General features: G+C 35.3%; 1 protein-coding gene across 2 annotated transcripts in view; it reads right to left on the reverse strand.

Annotated features, from left to right (window-relative positions):
• The window catches only part of fgf13 (fibroblast growth factor 13), a 120,545-nt gene that overhangs the window by 49,760 nt on the left and 44,113 nt on the right, over window positions 1–26,672 (reverse strand). Inside the window, exon 3 of one of the 2 annotated variants that reach the window (XM_015381975.1) lies at window positions 20,694–20,861. The exons of the other annotated variant lie outside the window; for it this stretch is intronic. Within the exon in view, the coding sequence (XP_015237461.1) occupies window positions 20,694–20,861 (168 nt within the window). The remainder of the gene's footprint in view (window positions 1–20,693; window positions 20,862–26,672) is intronic. 2 annotated transcript variants of the gene reach the window in all.

Consider the following 26,672-nt stretch of genomic DNA (forward strand, 5'->3'; position numbering starts at 1 on the left):
AAAGCATATTGTTTTTAAATATAACAATGCCATAGAAGAATGAAGACAGACTTATCTCTTTAAACATAGCCTGTGTAAAGGCAGTTCCAGTGATATTACATTTAAAATAAATTCAGCATCACTCTTTTTTTAGCCATTTTCACCAATGCAATTGTGTGAAGTAATGAAAGGGATACTATGGTTCTGTTGGGATCAAATGTCGATGATGTAAAGGCAACTACTCACCTCTGAAGGCACACCCCTCTGACAGTTTGTAAAATGCACTACTTCCAGTTCAACTTCCTGTTGCTGGTGGCCCCTTGGTCACGTAAGGCTAGTCTAAGCACTTCTCAGCCGAAAGCTACACTAAGCAGTGACTAAATCCCTTCAGAGAACTCTGTGCTTGTTGGACTGAGTCAGACTACCTTTCCTACGATTCAGAAGGAGCAGATCATAGAGCCATCTTTTAATGTGATTCAAACCAAGTTGAACACAGTGTTTCCTGAAACCACCTGCTGTACCAGAGGGAGCTAATCCAGCTCTGGTAACCTAAATGTAACCACTGAACGAGCAACAGCGGGGCCCAATTGCTGTTTGCAGAGGAGCTGTTAGAAGCCACTGGCCGGTGCCATACTGGTCCAGCGTGAAAGGAGCCGCAAGGAGCTTTTACATGAGGGTCGCGTCTACCAGCTAACCACCATAGCTAGGGGATACGTCCTGGGCTACCGTGAGTTATAAAATTAACCCCTCCGGCTGTTTGATGAATAGACCGGTGTTCTGCAGATGAGCATACCTTGTCAGACCAGCATACTCATAGTCAATACGCATGCGCAAGATGTCAGATTTGCATTAATCCCTTTAGTTCTGCACAAAAAATAAGACTTTAAACTACGTCATTGGGTGTGTATCCCTATAGTCATGTACAAAAAAAAAACAATTTAAGGTGAGATCCCCATACGCTTCAAAAAACACTAAAAGGAGGTATTTAAATTGTTTTTGTAAATGACTAAAAGGATACACACCCGTTGAGGTAGTTTGAATTTTATTTGTCATACAAAACAAAAGGAAAAAACTAAAGTGATAAAAGGGTATTGACTATAGGTATGCTGGTCTGACCGGGTATGCTCATCTAACAGAACACCAGACCAAACAAGGGGCCTGCATAAAAACGAACCCGAGGGAACGCCTTCCACTCCACTGAGCCAAAACAGTAACATCCATTCTTCCGCTTTCCATCTGATGCTTAATAAGTGCTCTGCTTTGGTGAACTACTTAGAATAGATATTTTCTGATTCAACTGCTGATGGTTTTAAGAGTTTTAACTGAATGCTAATTTTCACTGAACAGACTAAACAAGCAACGTGGGTCTGAAGACATTGCTGCCGTGGACTGGCCAGCTCAGTTTATTCCAGCTACCTCATGCCGGATATGTTGTAGAAGCTGCATCGTGAGCACTAAACTTTCGTTTTATTCAGCTGGTCCTGCCCGGGCAAGCTAAGCTAATCCAAGATAACCCATTCTCTTTCAGCCTCATCAAAATTGAATGCATTACTGAGTCGTTATTAATTTTTCATCATAAAACATTTGAAATTGCACTGTTTTGACTGCATTTAAAATCTCTGCATCAGGATTTATTCAGATTTATCTGCTGCCATTTTAAAGGACACTTCCAATGCATTAAGCATTTAAAACTCTTGAACGGACTCTTAAACCCCTCTTCCACTTTTATTTGTTTATCTATGCATATTTTTGTTATTGTTTAGTGTATGTGTAGTTATTAGATATAATAATACTGTGTCATTATTACCTAATAAAGGTATCATTTAATTTTAACCTGTGGTCTTTTGTGTTTATTTTACACAGTGAATGATTTATCACTCGGGCTGGATTCACTCTTCTTTCAGGTGCATCCGAATGAAAAGAGAAACATTTATGCGGTTGGTGATTATTAACTCTGCTAATAGTCATAATCTAAATTACTAAATTGGTGAAAGACAACTGGATTTTAGACAGCCAGATTCAGGAGTCCAACCTTTTATAGAAGAGACTATGAACCCTAGTCAGTAAGCAAATTAGTTATAATTGTTCAACTGATAATTAATCAGCTTTACCCTTGATTGAATGACCTATAACTATAACTTCCAGTTCTAGTTATTTAAGTTATCATGTTGAATTCTAAAGAGATCAGGCTTTTTGTGTTGTGTTGCTAGGCTTTCCCTGCAGAAAACTAATTAAAGCACCATATAGCCTCTGCTGGCTTACCTTTTTCATGGTAGGCTCTTTTTTTTTTACTTTGAGGATGTGCACACTTATGTGACAAGGTTATCAGCTTTCTAATTTGTTTACATTCTTTCCTCAGGCAGATTCATTTGCTTTTCAGCTTGCTCTTAGCATATTTCACAATAAGGATTGACAAAGTTTGGTAATATTCTCAATATTTCACATGGAAAGTTCATTTAAATTTGTTTGATAATGTCTATATTACAATTAATCATTTAGAATGATTGCTGAAAATGTACAAAATATATTTTTTAGGTGAATGACATGACAGTTCAAAGGGGAATCTTTGTCATCTGGTAATTTTATTTTATTAATGTGTTTTCTCTGACTTTTGTCCTTTTTTATTAACCCCCTCATCAGTGACACAGCTGTTGTGGAAGGTGCCATAAGCAGCACTGGCTGAAAGCCTGGCCAGAGCAGGCTTACACAGCTGCACAGGAAACACTGCCACCTGCATGCCTGTGTGTTTTTTTTGTACTCTGGAACAAACAGGCTGGGGAAACATATGCCCTGTCTCCCACGAGCAGCTTCCACAGCTGCAAAGAAAACACAGCAAACAGTGTGTCCACCGACAAAAAACTCTGTTGAGGTGTCATCACTTGGTACAAAGGCCTCTCCTCCTCATTTAGCCCCGGTCAGCAGAACTCCTCTAGCAATGTTTTGCTGGCAGAGAGTCTGCACAGGCAAGGCAGTTCCAGCGGTGCCTCACTTAAAATAAACTGAGTGCAAATGTGATAACTTGTTATGTGAAAAGCCCATTAACCTTGTGCTGAGTGAATTAGAGTTGGATGCTGGATCATTATTTAACTGATGTTTTTTTCTAGGAAAGGCAGAGCAGCAGGGCAAGGTTTTAACATTGCAGGAGAGAATCAGAAGGCACTAAATCCTGGGATGTGGACTAGGCCAGTAATGTCAACAGAGATTAAGTGAATCAAGAAAAAAAATGCAGATCTCATAACAGATTTAATGGGCAATATTTACATTTTATTGCAAAAAACATTAAAATTAATGTATTTTTCTTCATAAAGCCTGGTTTGAGGACACACTATTGCTACCAATATAGTCTACAGCTCCTTGCAAAATATTTATACAACTTAAAAAGTTCAGCCAGTTTTTAGTCTGCATAACCAACACCGTGTGGTTTGGCTCATCCGCAAAACATGACAGCTCCAGACAGCAATGAACAATTAAGTCTATAGAGACGATAACTACGGCTGACCTTACCACAATCCAGATATTGTCTGGTGTTAGGAAGAGGACTCCATATATCTTGTACAAAAACAAAATTAACCCTCATGTTGGCGATACTGTGCATAGCAATATTTGCAAAAAACAGCAACCACTGTGACTGTTTCTTCTCTAATGCTGTCACTTGAAAGAACCCTCAATTATTAGGGTTGCCAGTTTTAAACTATACATATTTGCACCTGTTCAACCTTTTTTGTAGTAAATAATGTTAGTTGACTGATATCAATAATCAAATTTCTGTTGATGTCACGGATGATGTTAAGTGTGTTTCTTTAAGTGACACGCATACAAAAACATCACCAAGATGGAAATGAACATTTATAATTATTAACAGCACAGTTTATTAAACAGACTAATGTGTTAAAAATGACTAACATTAGGCTACCCATCTAAATGTCAACATGTTGTGCATTCCCAGCCTTTAAGCTGTTTTTTTTTTATTAATGTGATCTAACAAAATAAAAAGGCCTTAACTGCTTTTGATACACTAAGCAAGGCAAATTTATTTGAAAGGGTCCATTTATAAAAAAGGCAACCCAAAGCGCTTTATAGAAAATCAAAGCAAAGATATAATTAAGCAAAAACAAAAATACACTAAATAAAAGAACAATGTTAAAATACAGATAATAAAGGAAATATATACTGATATTTCAAGCTGTTTTTTTAGCCAAATTGATCAAAACCTCAAGTAAACAATAACATACAGTTAATGTTTTTAGTCCTCATATATTGAAACTGACAGCCTCTGCACATTTTAGATTAATAGAAAATTTGTTCTAGAGGTAAGAAGTATTTAAAACATTATTATAATTGTTTACTCCTGGCATCAAATTACACAGGGGCTAACTCTGTTAAAGAACTAGTGATTGCTTAAGGTAAGAAGTTCGGTGTGTATTTTTAGTGGTACAGATTAAAAGACTGGATTACAAATATATGCATACAGCAGTTTCCAGTTATACACTACTTTGTGTTGTTCTATAACACAAAATACAAATAAAATACTTTGGGGTCTGTTGGTGTAACATGAAAATGCTTTAAAAGTGATCTAGAATATACAAATTAGTAATTGTTAAGTAATTTACATAATTTTAATACATTTTCAAGTGTAGCTAAATCTCCTCTATAATAACAATGCAGTGTTTCTTTCTTGCCATATTTTACATCTAAAAGACAAATGCTTCTAACAATCAAACATCAGTCTTGAATGAAAGCAGTGCTTTAATTGCGTATATTTACTCTTTTGTTTTAGCAGAAAAAAGTACCTAGCAATTTTCTTTTCATTTATTTTTTGTTGATGTTTTGTTTTTTGCTTTTCTTGAATCCTTGGGTTTCTAACAGAATTGAAGACATGAAGACAACCCAAGAAAATGCACTGCTGTATTTGTGTATGAGTGTAAGCATTGTTTTTTTCAGAATGTTAGCCTTGAATAAGTTGCTTCAGGTCATTAACGAGCTTGTCCTGCCTTGTTGTGAATGCTGGTTAAAATATTATGAATTTACTGCATAAAACCAAGTAAATTTCTCAAATGTACACTCATAATATTCATGAGGTCAGAACAAATTTTGTCTAAGCACAACTGGTTAAAATTTGAACCAGAGACTTGGAAGACATGTCCATAATTAAATCTCTTTGCACAGCCCATTATACACATCATGAGTGTGTGTTTGAATTTAAGGAGAAAATTTTAGGAAAATTATTGCATACTAAGAATATTTTTGGCAATGAGAAGCACAGATGTGGTGTGGTAGGTTGTGTGACATGTTGTGATAACTGCTTACGTGTGATAATCATCACAGTTAATGCTCTACAGTAGTTACTGACTGAATGTTACCTTTTACATCAGTTTGAACACAGGGAATAAGCTGAGCCTGTGCACAAAGGATGCTGTAATGCTAATATAAAACATGCACTTAGGGATTCTCCAAGTTTAACATTCCATTGTATGCCTTTTGAACTGATGATTTGACCTTTTGTTTGTACTTATAAGTGTGAGAGAAAACAAGAATAGGAAAAATGTTTAACGGCTGTCAGTGTATCCAGGCAGAGACTGATAGGAATCCTCTAATTATATCTCAAAGCAAAAGATTAGCAAGAAAAACTGAATGTCAGCCATAGATTACAGCTGTACAGTAAGAAACATGGAGAGAATTTCATAAATGAATGTAAAAAAACAGGTGTAAGAAAACAATTCTTTTAGGGCAGAACCAACCTTAGGCTTCAGAAATAAATACTTTAAAGATCAATATGTCCCGATAAGCATAGTTTAGGAACCAGTATAGACCACACTTCATGAGATATAACTACAAACCTGTTCATGATCTACAATTATGGTACATAAACACAGTTTTATTTCCAAATCCCTTTAAATCACTACCATTATTTCCAATTAGTACAGCTGCAGTGTTTTGTTATTGTTTCTTGTTACCTTGTTTGTTTAATCAACGCATACCCCAACTATTTATGAGTAGTAGCAGAAGTTGGGAATTAATTTGAAAAAAATGATGCTAGGCTAAACTTTTTGAAATCTAATCAGAGCAATAATTGAAATTATTAAAAACTGTGATAAACACTGGTGGACCTATTTTTTCCACCCTGCACTGTAGGGCAAGGGTAAGCAGCGTTGGCCATTGAGTGCCACTGACCAGCAGCTTTTGCATGCATCCCTGCTTCAACACAGCTGAAAATAAAGAGCCAAATTACTTCCTTGGCATGTTGGTAAGTTTAGCAGAGGCCTGATCATTACCCATTTATTTAAATCTGGTAAGTTAGAGAAGGGATGCATGCAAAAGCTGCAGGACAGTGTAATTGGAGGGGCACTCGCGGAACGACATTGCCTACCCCTGCCGTAGGGAGATTTTGAAGTAGGTAAATATGTTTCAAAAGCTCAGTTTTAGATCTGCAACAGAGATGGGCATCTTGTGATTACTGCATCTCTGCAGTTAGATGTTCTCTACATCTCAACTGGTTTCTAGCAAAACACATTTTCTCTTCTAACAATTAGAAACAAAAATCTGTAGAGAATAGATTGCTAAATGTTACATAAACCTACACTAGAAAAATGCTTTATACAGAGGGTAGTAACACCCAATTTTTGACAAATTATCCAGGTGGTTCTGAAAAGAAACAAAAGATGAATATGTTAAGAACACCTCATGATCACTTTTAAATATTGTTGAGAAACCTTTGTTCTACAGGCCTGTGTTTCTCCCAAAGACCCTTGGAAAGAGTGCACAGCATCAAGAGCTTGATATCCTGGGCAATTTTCAGCAAAACTGGTTGCTCTGGGGCTCTACATGGAATTGTTTTTACACATATGGCAAACTAAATACAGAACAGGTTTACCTGAAACAATAGCAATTTCATTTCTAACATGGCAATCATAGTTACCAGACATACAGCTGGTAAAATAAGTATTGAACACGCCACCATTTTTCTCAGGAAATAAATTTTAAGTGGAGCTAATTACGGGATTTTCAACAGATGTCTGTAAAAACCCAAGCAATCCATACATACAAATAAATCAAATCATAGATGTCCTGAAATTAGGTTATGTGTAATAATGTAGAATGGCACAGGGAAAAAGTATTGAACTTGTGAAGAAAGAGATGTGCAAAGAAGGCATGGAAAGCCAAGATAAGCACCAAAATATCTCAGTAATTAGAAAGCTATCCTCCCCCTTGTCAGAGCAAATTAATATCAGCTGGTAGAGTCCAGAATGATGGCCTATAAAAAGGTGTCTTTGGTATCACACAAGAAATATTTCATGATGGGTAAAAGTGATGTGCTTTCTCAAGACCTTTGCAAAATGATGATATTGGTTCTAGAAGGATTTCTAAACTTCTGAGTGTTCCAGTGAGCACTGTTGGAACCATAATCCAGAAGCTGAAAGAACACAATTTTAGCATAAACTGACCTTAACCAGGTGCTTGCCGCAAGATTTCTGACAGAGGAGTAAAACTAATTTATCAGGAGAATTGTCCAAGAGCCAAAAACTTCTTGTGGGGAGCTTCAGAAAGACCTGGAATTAGCACTCATTAATACACTCAATCGCCATGGCCTGTATGCACGCTCACCGCGTTCAGACTCCACTGCCAAAGAAAAGCATGAAGCTTGTTTAAAAGTTTGTGCACAACATTTAGACAAGCCCGTGAAATACTGGGAGAATATAGTCTGGTTAGATGAGAGCAAAATTGAACTCTTTGGATGTCATAGTACAGATCATCTTTGGAGGTCAAATGGCACTGCACTTACCTCCAACAACAGCATGCCAACAGTGTAGTTTGGCTTTGGGGACATCATGACTTGGGGCTTAGAGCAATCTGCGTCTTGAAGCTGTCATTGCAAATGCTTTTGTACAAAGTATCAAAAAATTTCACTAAGTGTGTTCGATACTTTTTCCTATTTCACTTTATTACATATAACTTAATTTCTGGATATTTATGTTTTTTTGTATGTGTGGAATGCCTGGATTGTTACTGACATTTGGTGAAAATTTCCTGCCAATAGGACCTCTTGAAATATATTTACTGAAAAAATGGTTGCATGTTCAAAACTTATTTCACCCGCTGTAAATTCTATAGAATATCTCTGAAGTGTGCTGAGGAGAGACACCTGTTAAGGTTTCCTTAGCCACTAAGTCAGGGGTATTCAACTAGATTTCAGGAGGGTACAACACCTCAACTTACTCCCTCTATGGGGACTAATGAAACTGATGTCATTATCCCCACTTTGAAACTGACATAGAAAATCATAAAGTAGATGAAAAAAGTAAATTGAGAACCCACCTCCTATTGTTCTATTTTAGAAATGACATCAAAGCCATTTGCACTATAGCAAAAGGAAGTTTCAGGAAAATCAAATATATAGTAAAGGGGTTGGGTGAAGTCAAATTAAAACTTGGCTTAAAACAAAACTTGCCTGAGATTTGAGATAGATATACTTGTAGGTAACTGGTGGCAGATATGTTTGCTGGTAAATTTGATTTTAGAATAAGAACTAGTAGTGTACCCTAATAACAAAACATTAAACCAAGAGTGTGTTTGACTTTGACTATTTGGAAGAACTATATAGGAACTTATTGAAGGTAAACAGCATGTTATGTACCATGATCTAGAATAACTTAGCTGCTTCTGTAACAGCTTATTTTGAGCTGGGCAACAAATCAATACTAATATATATTGTGATAGCAATATAAGATATGCCTGAAAAAACTTTCCCATAATTCCACTGAAGAAAGTTCCAGAACCTCTGGGGTATTCTGAGGGATGAAGGCAGATAAAATTAATTAGTCACTCGACCTCTCACAGCCAAACTAAATAAAGTTCGCAGTAGGGTTGGCCTACTATGTTCTAAGTTTATTTTTTAGACATTTATTCTTTTATTAATTCCTGGCAAATAGTGAACATATACATTACAATAAAATGCATTTTGGATGTAGCTGCTTCTGCAAGGTTGAGTATGAGACGGAAATGGTGGTAAACTGGTAAATCCAACTTTTAAATGCTCCAAACAGCCATTGGCAAGGAAATAGTTGTCTCTCCTGTACATAAAGTACAGTATAAACATTTGTCCTAAGATTTCTCAGTGGTGGTTAAAAAGCTCTGATCTCTTTTCAGCAATAAGCTATGAATATTCTTAAAGATAAACTTTAGTAAAACTAGGTATTATGATTGGAAAGCCCACTCTCTCAAAGCTACAATAATATATTTTAATCTAAGGTCTGGCTTTTAAAGAACTTTATAGATATTCAGGGTTGTCCAAATTTGCAGGTGACATAATGAAGAAAATTGAGTGTCTACATGTGCCAGCCAGCATTAGCCCTGTTGGTAGGCAGGCACATTACAAGAAGCACCCTAAGGTAAAACCTTAAAGTGTTTTACATAACCCTCTCAGTATCCAAATTGTCTTACCAACTGTATGTGAACATTATATGATCCTTTACATTCTCTCTGTGTAGGTTACTAGGCCTAAAATACCAGTCTAGCAGTGAAAGGAAAGGTTTTATAGCTCTTTAAAAAATCATCAGTAGTGCAGATACTAAGCATAAAAAATCTAGGTCAGATAGAATTAGCTTTAATTCTAGCCAAGTAGAATCATATTACACTAAAGTTCTGATCACAGTCTGATGTTGCCCATATTTCGGCATATCTATATGCATGTTTTGCAAGCATCTAAATGTAAGGAAACAAAGAGTCCAATGTGAAACATCAGGTCCTGTCACACCCAAAGATCCATTGCTGTCTTATAGAACGCATCTGTGTTAGAAGTAACAGAAATAATCACTTTTGTAGTGTTGTCACCACACATTTAGATGAATGGTTGACTATTTTGGATGAAGAATTCAATTACTTATACAAAGTAAATGAGTGCCTAGCAGGTGCCATGTACTTAATTATTTCCTGAATAAATACAAAAAATAATCCTAATTGCTCTGTTGTTTACCCGACTGAAATGTATGGCATTTTTTGGTGAAGGAAGGTTGATCTGTACACAGTTTCCATTGTTATCCTGATGATACTCCGCTATGCTTGCCCATAAATCCTGATAAAACAAACCCTTTACAAATACTACAGGCATTTCTAAAGGATACAAAAATCTGGATGACTATACATTTTCTGCTTTAAAATTCGGACATGACAGAAGTTGTTGTCTTTGGACCAGAGTTTCTGAAATTAGTAAGTGATTAGTAATTAAGTAAGTGATTAGTAAGCCACTTCATTTGGATGGGATTAAATTGACCTCAGATAGTAAAGTAAAAAAAATTATTTTTTTTTGTTCTGATTCCGATTTGGATTTCCCCTCGGTACTTTTCTTTGGATTTCTGATCTTCTGGCCTGGACTCCTGTTAACCTCTTGGACACCAGCTTGGGCTTCATCTTCTGGAAAGTCGTGCCTTCCTTTGTCTGCTTGGATCTGCTCGTCAACCAGTTCAGCAGTCTATATGCTCCGACTCCTGGAACTCTCTGGGCGCCATTCGCTGCATGCTGTTTTTAGCCATCCGTCTGGTTTCTACTCCTTCTTCTGGGCACAGACTGAACTCTAAAACCAGGTTAGTGACTCAAATGCTCCTAATCCCCCTGTCAGATTTATGTGGTCACCTGTGTTTTCCCTCTAGAGATTCTGGCATTTGACGCCCTCGTTGCTGAGATGCCCACCCCACGTACGTCAATAAATGCTTTTGTGAATCACACCAATCTGTCTGCTTTGAATTCTGGGTCCTCAGTTCTAAGACCTAACAGGTTTACTAATGGTTCCTGGAATTTGTAAAAGTATAATGGGAAGCAGGCTCTTCTCCTTTTGAACCAACTATCAGTTTTAGGCAGACACCCTGTCTACTTTGAAAACTAGGCTTTAACTTTCATCTTTATCTCCACCAAGGAGGTTATGTTTTTAGGAGAGTTTGTCTGTGTGTCTGTGTACATGATAACTTGAAAAGTTATGGACAGATTTTAATGGAATCTTAAAAGAGGTGTCCCTCATGCCAAACAATCCATCAAATTGTGCTGGTAATTCAGATCATAATCTGGATACAGGAATATTTTTTAAAAGATTGTGAACATTGTGAGATAGGGATATTTGGCTGAACTAGCAATTCCCCATTAAATCAGAGGGCGGCAGCCATGACTATTGACAGCCTCAGGATCGGATTCAAAAAGTCAAGAGGTATTTTACTTTTGTTCCTTTTGTATGACTGCTTCTGTATTCTCAAACCTCCAGTCGGCCGCAGCAAAAGGCTGCTCGCACTGAGCCTGGTACTGCTAGAGGCTGTTAATCAATGTTTTTATCATGTTAATACATTGCATGGATCTTTTTGGATAAAGACACAATGTGTGTATATATATATAAAACAAAATTTGTCTAGTACAATTTTGATTCAGTTCAATTTACCAGTCCGCAACTGAAATTACATGTTATTATATACCCATCCCTGCGATGGACTGGTGACCTGTCCAGGGTGTACCCCGCCAATATCCCGTACACAGCTGAAGATAGGCACCAGCATCCCCCATGACCCCACTTTGAATAAACATAATGGAAAATAGAGAGATGGATGGATATTTACCCGTCTGACACATTAATTTGGGTCTACATTAGAAGTAAAAGCAGAATTCTTATTTTTCACCAATCTGTCTGTATGGTTTGATTGAATTGTCTACTGTAGGTAAAGTGCCTAAAGATAATGTGTTGTGAAATAGCACTATGTAAATACTGTAAATTGAAATAAATTTCAGCACAAAATTAGGAAAAACTATATTTCTGTTAATTAATGCCATTTGAATGTGGTTTGATAAAATGTCATGTCAGTTAGGCAAGTTACAACTCATGCTGTAACTCTTATGAAAAAAAAAAGAAAAATCAACATGCACTAAGTATAAAAGCAGTTTGTCCAAAACAGCTATGGATAAATTGGCGTAGGTTGCAGTGTGCTGAAATGTGATGCTGGAGAAATTGGGGGCTTAAGAAATAGTTTAAAAAGCCACTGAAGGAAAGACACACATTTTTGGTATATTATTTCATTAGGACACTGTGTTGAGATTTGACAGAGAAAGAATGCATCTGATCTATCTACATATTTCTGCTGCCGCTGAGAACAAATAGGCTAAAACAAAATAAGGGGTAAAACTGCCAAAACAACTGAGTCAGAAAATGTGTATTTGGAGTAGTTTTTATGACAAAGAAGTGGCATAATTATATGATATATGTTTGTGTATAAATTCCACCACGGCAGCAGTCAGAAGCCACTTTGCTGCTGGTCTCACATTACTGTGCCGCTGAGTCAGCAGTGTGCCTCATTGCACCTATTAAATACCTTTACCCTTGTTTACTCGGGAGGAAACATACTCACTGCTGGTGTCACAGTTACTTTAACTTGACAAATTTATATCTCATTACAGTCAAGTGTAAGCAGGAGTCAATGCTTATACACTGATATATTCCTACCTTCATCCTCTCAAATCACCAGCTGACATTTCTATACGCGTGATTTATTTCTGCATCAGCAATTTATGTGCTTGTTTAGATAAACAGAGCACATGACTAGAGATACATTTAAAAAAAAAACCCTTTTTTGTACATATGAGCATTATATAGGTGTTAGTGTATTCATTTTCTTACTTTAAAGTTATTGAAATTAGATTCTTAGACCATATTCTATTTCCTAATATCTCAGGGATTTGGTTGTGGGAATTGGCTTAGAATTTTGACTTTGCACGATTTTACCTGCTTCTCATTGTTTATTATCAACTGTGGATTTAGAAATGTTTATTGTTACTGGGTCTGCACCTGTGAATATCTTGTTTTTGTTTGTTGTTTTTTGGGTTACAACTGTCTAAAATTAGAACAAAGTTAAACTTAGTTTATTTTCATGTAGACCTATCACCATTTAAAACATTAAATTTTAAAGCAGGTTATATGTTTTCAATGCTAGATTTATTTTTATTTTTTTTACCAACTCTTCTTCGTTAACAGATAATTAAGGCCAAAGATTCAGCTTTAGAGTTGGAATTAGATTTTTTTTTTCTGACAGAAAATTTTCTAAATAAAATAATCAGACCAGAGTCCAAGCATGATTTTGATAAAGATTCCGAGAAGTAAGCTGTAGCTTAATGCCAAGAAGGTTTCCAACTGAAATAACTTAATTAATCACCAAAGACTAAAGCCATATAAAACCGGTGAAATTAAAACAGTTACATTTAACATCTTCAAAGAATAAGACTTATTTTGGGTCAGTCTCAGACTAGTTTTAAAGGAAAAGTCTATGATTTAATTCATTTAACATTATTCAGTAAAAAAATAAAAGTAATAATTTTCATTATGATCACTGAGTCTGGGAGCAGATATTTTGGCCCAAATATAGTAACACCTCAGTCCTGACATCTTCCTACATTGACGTCACGGTAAGCCAAAGGCCATTCTTCCCACTTTACAAGCAAAATCAATGGAAGCTACTAGACAGATCTGCAATCAACAACAATTATTTAAGATGTCGAGAGTACTTCATTGAAATTCGCGAGAGCTATAGTTCAAGTAACAATGCCCACGTAAACGGCAGTTGGATGTTGTAATACATCGAGTAAAAGTGAAAAAATTGTTATTTCATCTTTCCGATTCATGATCCACCATGGAGGGGTTTGTCCTGGGATTGCCTGGATTTCCTCTCCACTTTCAATTCAATCATGCTCAGTGTGAGGGATTGGTGAAGAGTCAATGAGTCCACCAGAACATGGATGATATATACATGATCTGAAGGAAGTCTTTATTTCCTTTACCAAGAAGTCAGGTCATTCCCTTTTACTCTTTAATAAGCGTAAAAGAGCAGACACAAAACCTAAGTGATGGTTTATCACAGTGGTGGCAGTGTGTTCCCTGGGTCCCTGCATAGACTAACCTAGAAGCAGAAGTGGCAGCTGATTCATGTTGTGTGGGTTTTGCACACAGGCATGGATTAGTCATCAGAGAATTAAGAGGAGGATGAAGGTCTTATTCCAAAGCCTCTACATAATCAGCCTCACACCTGGATGGCAGCACCTGAGGTTGATTAATTATCTGTAGTGTTTTTGTCCCTATGATGTGTATGGTGCATTTACCAAAGTTCATACTGCAACAAGGGGGATCTTGCCAACTAACTGAAATAAAGCATTCACCCTGTATTTAGAGATTGCTCTGGTCTAGAGCTAACAGCAGGAAAGAATCAGGTACAGTTACACATAGAGAGAGATTTATTAGAGTCTCAGTAAAGTTAAGAGGTTTCCAGACAACAGCTCAAACATAAGTGGCTGCACCTGCAGTATGCTTACTTGGGACTGGTTGGTACAAAACACACCAAAATATTATTTCTTCTGTGTACGGCTCTTCTGATTGCACAATACAAGACATTAGGGACGCATTTTAGTTCAAGACATTTAAAATGAATCATTGTGCTTTAATTTTTTAGACAAGTTAAGCAGTATCAGCCGTGCAGCTGCATCTTGTTTGGTCCTGTCCTCCACCTGGTGTGCTGCAGTGTAGATTCTGCATGACCACAGATGGATCATGGCAGCAGCAGCAGGGAAGAAAATAATGGTCCATTACTGCATGCTAAACTCTGACAAACTTCTCTGATCTTCCATCTGTGCTTGTGCAGAAATGCATCTTTGCACGCCCGTAGCTCCAAGTCTGCGCTTTAATGTCCACAATGACGGTTTGCTCTCAGCAGTACGGCTCTTCCATCGCTACTTAATAAACTATATGTGGCTGATCATTCTCTGCCAAGCGTAATAAATCCTTTAGTCTAACTATTAAGATTTTATTTATTCCAGCTCACAAGATGTGATACTAACCATTCTTTAATTTCTATAAAAAGGAATCCCTTAATTATATCCAAAGAAAATATTTCATTGCATACTGTTTATTTTTGGATAAAGAGCCAGATAAAAAGATTTTGAATATTTCTATCTATTTAAAATAAATATGATGTAAATGCTACCTTGTATTGCCATTAAAACATTTTCTATGTTTCCTTTGAATGTGTCAACATTTTTGTTAACATATTCATTTAATTTGGGTATGGATTTCCATGGCATTACAAGGCAATTATGTAGGTTCTCATTGTGTTCTTTACATCAAAACCTGTGAATTTAAATCTACTTTGACCCCTGAGCCGCAGTAACCAGGGGGTACATTGAAATAAAGCCAACATTGCCAAAGTAGAAAGAAGAATGTTTTTGTTCTTTGCTTTTTTGGAGCAATGAAGATTTTATTGATCTGTGTGTAATGCATTATTCATAGTAGATCAGGAAGTGTTTGCTTTTGGATGGAATCCTTGTACTGTATGTCTAAAACCATTCCTTTAGTGTACATTTTGTTAGCTTGTCTCTTTGTTATATAAACCAATATGCTATTTTCACAGCTTTTGCGAGGCACTTGTTTATATAATATATTATCATATTTTATATTATTATTATCATCTAATATTATTAATACTATATTATTTGAATTCTATAAATCACAGTTTTTTGCCCAACAGCAATGATGACCTATTGTAATATCTAGGCAAGAGCTGTCAGTCTGGTAAAGAATCTGGTTGTTATTCGAAATTGTAAAGGTTAACTTTTCTTTGCAACATAAGACTGACTAAAACTAGACTAAAAACTTTTTAAGTTTTAGTCGACTAAAATCGGCTAAAACTATCACATATCGTAATGACTAAAATGCAACTAAGACTTCAATAGTTTTCATCCTGAAGTCTAAGGCTAAGACCAAATCTAATATGGTTTTCAAAAACAACACTGGTATTCTCCTTATTATTCTTTGAATAATTATCATTATTTCCTCCATCTGCATGGCTTTGAACATCATCTTTCTTTAATGGCCACTCTCACACTGCCTGTAGAACACACAATCTAGCTGAACCCAAACCAGTTTGCACATCTAAACATTCAGACATCAATCCTTTTAGATCACTACATGCTAACATTTACTTTAATCCTTTAATTCTGCTGATATGGGAAAACACTAATGTCATTTCCTTAACCATACCAAGATTGAAGCTGGAGGTGAAGAAGTAGAAACCTGTAATACTTATAAGGAAATTACTTCGATTTTTAGAAAAATAAAATTGTTTGGGTTTTAATGTAAGGATCTTCCAAGAATCAAAAAAGTAGCCAGGGAAAACCTGTGTTAGTTTCACATAAAAATTAAGCATTTTCTGGCATATAACAACAATAACATGACTGTGGAGATTCTGGACACTGTTGGGTAGTCTTACTCTGGTGTGAATCAGGCCCTACATAAGTAAAAATCACCACAGAAGTTTGAATTTAAATGTATACACCAGTAATGGTGCATTACTCCACAAGATTGACAAATCAATTTTTCTAAAATACATTTAAAAAGATCTTACATGTCCCTACAGGCCCATTCGTCTGTCTTTGTGTATATTGCATGGTCTGAATTGTAAACACAATGTTTTACAGTCAAGTAAATTGCGAATGGATATTTAAACAGATCAGCCCGTTAGGCATCATCTGTTGTTTCTGCTGCAGAAAAACAAATTAGAATAGAATATAAGGACAGAAAGATTTTAAGATGTACCATGAAATGACAACACTGACTAATCAAGAGTTTTTCACTGCAAACAAAACAGCTTAGGATACCAGATACAAGCCTAAGAGAAGAGGGGCGGACATAACCTTTCTGTCCTTAGCTCCCTGTACATCAACAGAGATGCAATGATACAAGTTTAACTCCTCTTCTATGTTTCTATAGTTCAAACATGTGTACCACTAGTTTGTTGTGCATTTTAGATCTAAATTGTGGTATCCATTGAAATAATTTGCAAGGCTATGCATCAGCAAATGACTGAAAGCCCGATCACTAAGGAAAGACCAAAAGTCAAATCTGGTTTTTACTGCACTATTTTTAGCTTTCTGCACTGTGAATTACAAACCTTACATTACCAAATACCGTTACATGTAGAATCCGTTAGCAACCGGTTGTGATTGTGCCGCAATAGTAACACGATCAAAGCAATGAGTTTTTCTGATAAAAGTAAAAAAAATGAAGCACAATCTTGCCACAGCTTTGTGTTTTTTCTCAGTGTGCCATTTTTGGTTTTACACTGGGGACTGTTTCCATGTGCCTTCTCCACACACAGTTCTACGTAATTTGCATCCACACCATACACCAACATCAATGATGTATTCTCAACAGCTTACGTAAGAGCTGTAGTCTCCCCTCCTTGCTTTGTAAATTCAGTCACGTCCAACTAGAGCTACAGACAAACTGAATAATACATCTGTGCTTCTCCAGGCAGACCTCTGCTAATACACCACTCCTGTATCTCTTCACCCTCCTCTCTCTTTCCCACAAGCATAAGTACATGTGCTTAGGCTCTTCAGAGGGTACACAGGAAGCTATCAACAGCTTAACTGATGTCTTACTGCAGATATACAGCAAAAATATGAGACATTTTTAGATGTAGCAAAAGCCAACCAAAAAACTGCAACAAATGCATTAGTAGAGAGTTCATCTCTTACCTTTCAGAAAGTCTGCAAAAGAAGACAGTTTCTACAATTTTGACATTCTATTGATGACCAGATTGCATGTATAAGTGTATAGGAGCCTAAGTGTCAGTAAAAGCAGGGCTGCATGCATTTTGATTTAACATATTTCTTTAACTAGACATTCTTATCTGAACAAAGGCTGGAAGCACCAAAACTTTGTGCTAATTATTCATGCATGTACAAGCCTCAAATAAGGAAAATCAGATGACGGTAAAAGTGAGAGAATGAAAACGTTTTTAGCACGGATGGAAGAAAATGAAAGTTATAAAAGGGTACCACCCAAAAGTATTAACACTCATTGAACTTTTTTAATTTTTGTCATGCAAAAACGACAAACTCTCGCCATATTTGGGGGATTTTGGATACCAGTAGAAAGTTGTGCCTACCTGTGCAGTGAGTAACAATGTCATTTAATTTTCCTTTGCGATCAAAAGGTTATTTTTTAATGGAATTGAATTAAGTTTGAAGCAAATGATACATAGATTTCTAATGTTTTTGCAAACAGAAATCCTTATAAAAATATAACGATAATTTTTTGTTGCTCCCCCATGTTGCCACTTTGTAAAGCATTATTTATTTTCCTGTTTTTACATATGGAAGACCTACAGTAACAGCACATCACTATTAGCTTGTCACATGGAGGAACTAAAGATATTCCAAAATGATGAATTGCTTTCTGAATTTTAAAGGTTACACTGGACCAGTCAGTTTTAATTAATGAATAGACTTTTATCTAAACCACTCCACTGAAACCAAATTCTTCTGTTGGAAGGTTTATTGTTAAGGATTGGCCTGAAATGTCAGGATTTAGCTCCTTCCATTCTTCTATTAAATGTAACCACCTTCCCTGTTGCTGCTAAAGAAAAACAGTGCAGCGTGACGCTGCCACCATCATTCTGACATCTGGGAGGATGTAGTTTAAATGATGCATAGCATTAGTTTTTCAACAAATACTGTATCGTACATGTAGGCCCAAAACCTCTATTTGCTAACAGCTTAATATGAGAGATACTTGCAGAAAAGCCATGTTTACAGGGACAAATTACACACAGGTTAATTTCAATAGCTAATCAGGTAACTCGCGAAGGCATTTGGTTACACTTTGTTTTATAAAGTATGAGTGTGGGATACAAAAAAGCATGGATAGAACGGTATTTATCACTTATCTGATTTTTGCAAGCAAAACAATCAAACACTTAATACTAATACTTAATCCTAATGACATATTTTAAATGTTGTGGTTGTAACCAATGTTCCCTCTAATTCCCATGTGTCTGGGCATACACACAAGCCCCCTGAGTTCACTGAGAACCACTGTGAGCCAATGTTCACGCTGAGGCCATACATCAATATTAAAATTGTTATACAACCAGGATCATAGTTACATTGTTTATTAAAACAATAGGATATTACAGCAGCAATTTCCATTAGTTTACTTTAAATTTAAGTGATTTGGCCCACTAAGATAAAAAAGGTTAATGAGATGTGTAGTATGCTATCTGTCAGAGTCCTGCTTTGGCCAGGGTGAGGGTCCTGCTCATGAAGAGATGAGACGCCTTACCTTTTAGACATAACTTTTTGTTAACATTAAAACATTTAAAGGAAAAGTCTGGTCATATTCAAAATACAAACTTCTGAAAGTACTTTAAATAAAAAAAATATTACATACTGTTAAATAAATGATAAGTGTTTAAATTAAAGGGAATTACCATTTTTTTTCACTTGGCCCCTTGATTTTACATAATTACATCATGTTCTACTCACCCATATGAGTTTTGTGTTATTTGGAGCTGTTCTGAAGATATTTCGGTTTTGTTATATCCAAGTAACATCTTCCTATGGGCAACAACTTGAAAGCACAAACTAAACCGTTCATAATTTATTCGTTATGGTACACCAGCATTCATAACATGTAGGCGAATCACTGTCCCCCAGACATCCACGTTTATATTATTTATATTTATATCTGTTAAAAACAAAGCGGTGCATGTATGACGTCATCTAATATTAGTAATAGGTATAAATAATGATCCATTGATTATTCTAATACAGTTTTGCGCAATGAAATGTGTGCTGACACTGTAATTTTTTGTGACAGATTTTTAGCGTTTACACACATATGCACTATTGTACACAGATTTTGGTGTACGTCTAGCAGTGTGTAATTGCCCAGGTGCGCAGCTTAAAGGGAACATTGGTTGTCATATGAGAAAATGTGAAAAGATTTAAAGGACAATGAAAAAACTGCTAGACACTGTAAGCAGCAGTAAAAAAAAAAAAGACAGATTCATAATACTAAGCAAAACTGTATATATATATATATATATATATATATATATATATATATATATATATATATATATATATATATACATGCTTGTAAGAGTAGATGTACCTTTTTAAAACTGCATTGTCACTGTACTCATTAGGTCTGCAAAACCCTCCATCTTTACCCCTTTTCTTTTTGCAATTTGTTGTAGTCTCTGCCTGTGCCTCAGGGTGCCAATGACAGAGTTAATGGGTTGACAAAGGGAGGGTTGTGCAGGGGTCACACATACAATGCTCCTCAATCTAACTCAAGCAGTATAGAGCCATATACTCACACACACACACACACACACACACACACATATATATATATATATATATATATATATATATATATATATATATATATACATCCATACAGTTATTGAAACAATTATTAGACCACCCTTGTGTTCTCCAGTTTCTTGTTTTACTTTAAGAACAAAACGAACATGTCTAAACAAAATTGGTGGTCTAATATTGTTTTTTCTGATTTTACAATGCGTATACATAGAGACTACGACATATACAGAGGCATGCTAAACCAATGTGTTTGCATGAGAGAAAAACTGTCCTAAAGACAGTTTTAATGGGAGATACCCCCTAAGCATTAAGCTGTACCCTGTGCTAAAGCACACGAGCACGTGTTCATGCACAAGTGAGCCAGATGGGAAGAGGCAGACGTCATGCTGTTTAAAATTAGTGCAGGAATGAAAGAGAGCCTAGTTTGAAGTGTAGAAATATCAGTTTAGACAGTGCATGATATAGGAGATTAAGAAAAAGAGTAGCAAGTATGAGTATCGGTATATTAAGACAAGAAGGGGGTGCACACAAACCTTCTGGCTCTGCGCTTTCTTTGAGGACAACTTGCTTCAGTGGGCAGCAGAAGATTTCGTGACACTTAGCACGAAAAGGGGACCCTTTACTCCTTATATCCGCAGAGTGGATGGAGTCCTGCCGTAACATAATGTACTCCTGGGTACCTGGGGCAGCATCATCCTGGACTGCAGCAGTGCCATAACAGAATGAACTGGGATTAGGACATTTTCCAAGCACAGAATTAAAAGAAATAAATCTCAATAAAAACACAGGGAAAAAACACAGGGGAAAAAAAAACAATACATACTTTTTATGTTTAAATTTAAATAGGACTGATATAGGAAAAGAAAAATGGAAAGAGAGTTAAAGCAAAAGAAGTGAAGAGACTAATTTAGATGAAGAATAACAGGATCAAAGAACAACTCAAATAAAAGACAACCCAATAAAATAAAAACTGTGGATGGTTTTATAAATATATCCTCAGTTTTCTGCAAAAGAAAAGAGTTAAAATAACACAAAGGAACAATACAAGACAGGAAAAAGACAAGAATAGTTCAATGTGAAGAATCTCTGTTATGGCAGGCATATAAAAGATCAAACCAGGAGTGTCTGCAATAAAATTAAGCTTTGCAAAACCAAGGTAAGCATGCATTATATAAAAGCTTATGAAGCTGGTACTTAGCAAGTATTAGCGACCCCCAGCTGAATGCATGCAGATGCGCTAAAGTCACAATGACAGTTGGGTTGGCAGTTTGCAGTCAAGAAGTAATGCATTCCATGATAATCAGTAAAGCTCATATAACATTTATACACATATTTAATTCTGGGATCCTGTTAAAATCCTTGTGTTTCTGTTTCCTTTAGCTTTGAAGAAATAGAAGGATCTGTGCAGACAAAAACCTATTATTTATTCTCATTATTTCTCATTAGCAATGAGCAAAAAAAAAGGAAAATACTAAAGAAAATACTAAACTTCCTGGACATATTTTTTTTAATATTTACAACCATAAACATAAGTTTGTGATCTAAATAAAAAAAAGCACTAAATAGTTGTAAGATTAATCTTTGCTACTGTAATTGTTTTGAAAATATGAACCAAGTTTGATGGTATAAAATCAATTTTATATCCAGCACATTAAAATTTATAATAATGAAACAACATCTGGAGAAATGCACAGAATACTTTTGTAAGCAAGTCATCAAAGTCTACAAGATAAATAACAAAGTAAAAATAAAATATTATGACCCTATATGTCACACAGTCAATGTCAAAATCTCAGTCTGCTAAATGTAATTTACTGCTCAATTTCATTTTTTTTGTATAATAGGTATTGAAGTTATACTTCTTTAATGTCCTAATAAAAACTCATTTGCCTGAACACTTATGCAGAGTCCATGCAAAAACAATGTGGAGCAATAATGTGGAGTCATGAAAAATAATAAATGACAAGTGCTACTTTTCTTACTTCTTTTTTGGCCTGAAAGATTACTTCCTATTTAGGACGGCAGAGCGTGTTTGATGTGCAGCTCTGCATCATGTCATGTCGGATTGTTGTGATCTATTGCAGGTTTATTCGGCTCTGTCCGTGGGCATTTGGTCTCCTGCCTGTGTATTAATGGCAGCATATCAACTCTAAAATTATCTGAGAGATTACAGATTACTTCACAACAGAAATAATTTGTAAAAATACTTACTATATTTCTTTGTTTTAGTTTTCAAATAATTAGAAATATGTTTTTTTTATCATATAGCATATGGACAATACTTAATAACCTTTCCTAAATAGTTAAAATCTAATATTTTTTCTTGTAGTTAGTAGGGTTCTGAAATGTGTAATCAGCCCTAGGTTTTTGTCAGTCTTGTTATGTCTGTCAGTCTGACTTCTTGTCTGATTTAAGACTCTGAACTTTTATTTTCTGCAGCTTTTGTTGACATTAAAAATGTATGCTCTTTGTCTGTTAGTTGCTAACTCATTGGCTAGTAATTAGAGGGTTAGGTACTGTTGATCACACACAGAGAGACACAAAAGAATCACTTATAGGAATTATAAACCAAATTTAGCCAAAGATAATATATTTTTGAAGTTAAATAGAATAAAAATCCCTCCAGAAACCATTGAATGCATGGACAGAACATAAAACTATAAAACACAGAGACCTGACTGATCATCTTCTTTTAGAAATAAAAAAAAATAGAAACTTTCAGAAGAAAAAGTAATTCATACACTTGTTTGAGTTATAACAAGCAGCCACAAAATGAATCAAGCATCAAATAAAGACCCAGTTTGATAAGCTTGAACAAGTGCCATGTGATGTTGCTCTGTGTGCAGGTTGTGTGTGGGCTTCTAGATGGCTGGGGAGACGTAGGAGGCCAGAAATATTAAAAACAATCATTTAAACCCAGCCATTAAATAGCTACTCATAATTGATTCTTTATAAACAAAACCGATCAAAACTAAAAAAAACGAACACTATCTTTGTAATGAGTAAAATATTTTGAAATATGTTTTGCCTTTTTTCCCCAAGTAAAAAAAAATAGTTGTTATGGAGGGACTCTTATTTTTTTTGTTTTGTTTACTGAACTTGATTTTATTAAGATTGTGCCTCTTTATCCCCACAGACTTTTTATAGGCTAAATATTTCTATTGAACTCAGCACAATAGCTAATGCATGTTTGTACAAATGTAATCTAGTATATGCTTAAGAAAAATGTATTACGGAACAGCATTAATTAAAGAGCCTGCTAACATTCAGCTCATAAGAGATGATCAACATAAGTGACAGGAAAATAAAATGGTGTCTGGCACCATCTTTTACAGCTTTTACTTTTTCCACGGCCTTGATGAAAAGTGCACATTGGGATTGAAGTAAACTAGAATGATTATAAAAAGGAGCCTGGCATAGTCTGCCTGAGACTGGCTTCTCCTATTTAGCTGTCACACACATTTATGATGGCTGGTGATCTATAGAAAGTAGTGTTGGGACACTAGACCTTCAGCTGCAGTAGATGCCCTTGCTCTACTGGCATCATAAATCTTACTTCAAGGAGAAATAAGTCCAAATAACCCCCAGTTTACACTACTCCACTCTTATCTGAACTCTCCAGTGAATACCAACCCATTATAGACAAAGGTAATTTAGATTTTCAGATACACAAGCTATTGCTAAAATCTCCTCTTGAAATATGTACACAAAGATTTTAAAATCTTATGGCCTGATCTTTAAAAGGTGTGTGTGTTAAAACATGTGCAATCTTTTTTTACATATGCAAGCAGGTCTTCATACAAGGTGCAAAGCAATATTTATTCGAAACATCAGCGTTTTGAGCTTGTTCACAACTTTTTATGAGCCTTTATAAATATGTCAATCATATTTTCATTACAAAACAACACAAAACTTAAACTTAAATATCACGTTTGAGTCTGTTTAGTATGTTTCAAAATCAGTTGAAAATTGAGACAGAGATTCTGTGCATGTATAAACATATCTGGACTGTCAGAGATGACAGTATTATTGAACCTTGTTGCACATTAATATTATTACATATATTTTTTATTGTTTACCTCAAAATTTAGCACTTCTTATTTAGAATCTTTAAAAAACCATTCCTAAGATGGATATTTGTGATATCCATCACAAATTATGTGATTATATGATTATTTTTACACTTACTTTTCAGGGGAATGCAAGGGTGCACAACATATGTGCAGTGTAAATTTACATCTACACGAATGAAAACGAAGTGCTGAACGCAGCAGAACCGCAAGCAATGTAAACCCTTTGCTAGGGTGTTTTGGTGAGTGTCTGTTGCTTAGTTCTATCAGTATTTTTTGTCAGGGCTGTAGAAATTGCATATCATGTTGGATGTGATATCTTCACTTGCAATAAATTCAAAGTGCACCATAAAGCAATTAACATGCAAACGATAAATGACTGTACAGTGCTTATACTTAAGTAGGAACTTCTGTGGTAAAGGGAAGCAGACCTTATGGGTCAAATCTTCATAATACTTACAAAAAAAAGCTTAATTGCTGTTTTTTGACACAGGTAATCAAGTAAAGCACAGCCAGGTCAATTAAAGTGAACCATACTCCTGTATGCAATTTGCAAAATTTACTCAAGTCATAACTCATATCCAACAAGAAGATTGGGCACAGTCATGATGGCTGACCCTGGCTTGGTAAAAAAAAAAGCGTACTCACTGAATTAAAATCAGATTTAAAAAACAGGTCTGTAGCCTGGGGTTTTTGTTTCAGAAATAGCCTGGCCTGAATGTGGTTTTCCAAGGAGCAGAATCTAGAACATTATCTTCTAGGATGCACATTGTCTTCAGTGTTGCTTCATATCAAGACAAGGAACATCATTAAACCCTTTAAAGGCAAAACATATATATATATTTATAGATATATATATCTATAAATATATATATACATATGTATATAGATAGATTATCTATCTATATATATATATCTATCATAGATATATATATCTGTGTGTGTGTGTTTTGCCTTTAAAGGGTTCTTTGATGTTCCTCCTGACAACCCAGTCTCATATAGTTCTGCATAAAACATACATAGAAAATGTATCTTGTTTTTGCAAATTTTTATTGGCATGAGGAAATTACAACTATTGAGAAAAAAATGAAAGAAGACATTGTAATACAACTGATTGGTGTGTAACAGTAGAAGATAATCATTGTTGAGCAAAAGCCTGAAAAATTAACTTTATTGATCACCCTCTACATCTGTTGAGGTAATCATATACTTAAAATGAATCGAGAGGACAATTATTAATTTATTACTATTGTTTTATTTTCTAAACAAGTTAAGACATATTTGAGGTAATTTAGGCAGCCAGTGGAAGACTTTCAGTAAAAAAATGGAGTACAGAATATTTTCCTTTAATACTTTAACCTTCTTCATTATGGAATATGTTGAACTTGGTAATGTGACAGCACCCAAAGGAAATTTAAATAAAGATGAGAATAAACCCAGAAGGACTATGGTTTTGTAATGCTAACCAGACTAACTGCATCAATCACTATTATAAGATGGCAATGAATGCAGACAATGTCAACGTTGGAATTGTTTAGTCTTACATACAATTTCAAAAAGTAAAATGTAATGTTAAGTCTGATTCTTATATAAACAATTAAGAAACAATCCTGCAGAAAGGCTAACACATTTTTGGGATCCTATTATTATCAATACTTTTAGCTTGAAATAGTACCAGTATACATTTTGTATTTTTGAAATACTATATAAAAGAGATCTTGTATGTTATGTTGCATTATATCTGACATGTCACTGTGTTTGTCACTGTGGGTTTTTTTTTAAAACACCTATAAACCTGCTTAATATTTATCAATGAGCCTGTATCATTTTTCTCTTAGACTGACAGGGACATCATTAAATTAAACTTCTCAAAAGTAACGCAAATAAAAATACCAGGAATTTTGCTGTCCTAAACTTGCATGTCATTTCCCATATTGGCATACAGCCAGAAGGAGAAGGCTTAGCATTATCAAAATCTGAATACTAGAAAATATTTTCAGTTTCTTTTCTCATACTGGTTAGCTGATTTATGGGGTGATCGCTGTTTAATGTTGAAATAAACTCAGCAATTGACTTATCAGCACATCCATGTTTAAAATGATCTAGCAAAGAATCACATCGCAAACTTGAAGGCCTATTCCAAGTTACTCCCACACCTTGATTACCAAATATGTTGGTGTGTGTTTATGAGCATACTGTATGTGTGTGCATAATCATTCAGGGGTGAGTATATGATATCTGGCATGAAAAGCAAATTCAAAAGTAACGATAAATGATTATTATATATTGTATGTCGCTGCAGTAAGTCCGTTAAATGTCGCTGAAAATTACATTTTATAGTTTGTAAGTCTGTTAATTAATACATTGGCAACTAATCTTTGATCGATCATTTATCTTTTCTGATAATATACCACTCCAAAAATAATCTTACTATGAGAAAAA

The sequence above is a fragment of the Cyprinodon variegatus genome, unplaced genomic scaffold (genome assembly GCF_000732505.1).
Source record: "Cyprinodon variegatus isolate N-32 unplaced genomic scaffold, C_variegatus-1.0 Scaffold245, whole genome shotgun sequence".
In the NCBI taxonomy this organism is placed as follows: Eukaryota; Metazoa; Chordata; class Actinopteri; order Cyprinodontiformes; family Cyprinodontidae; genus Cyprinodon; species Cyprinodon variegatus.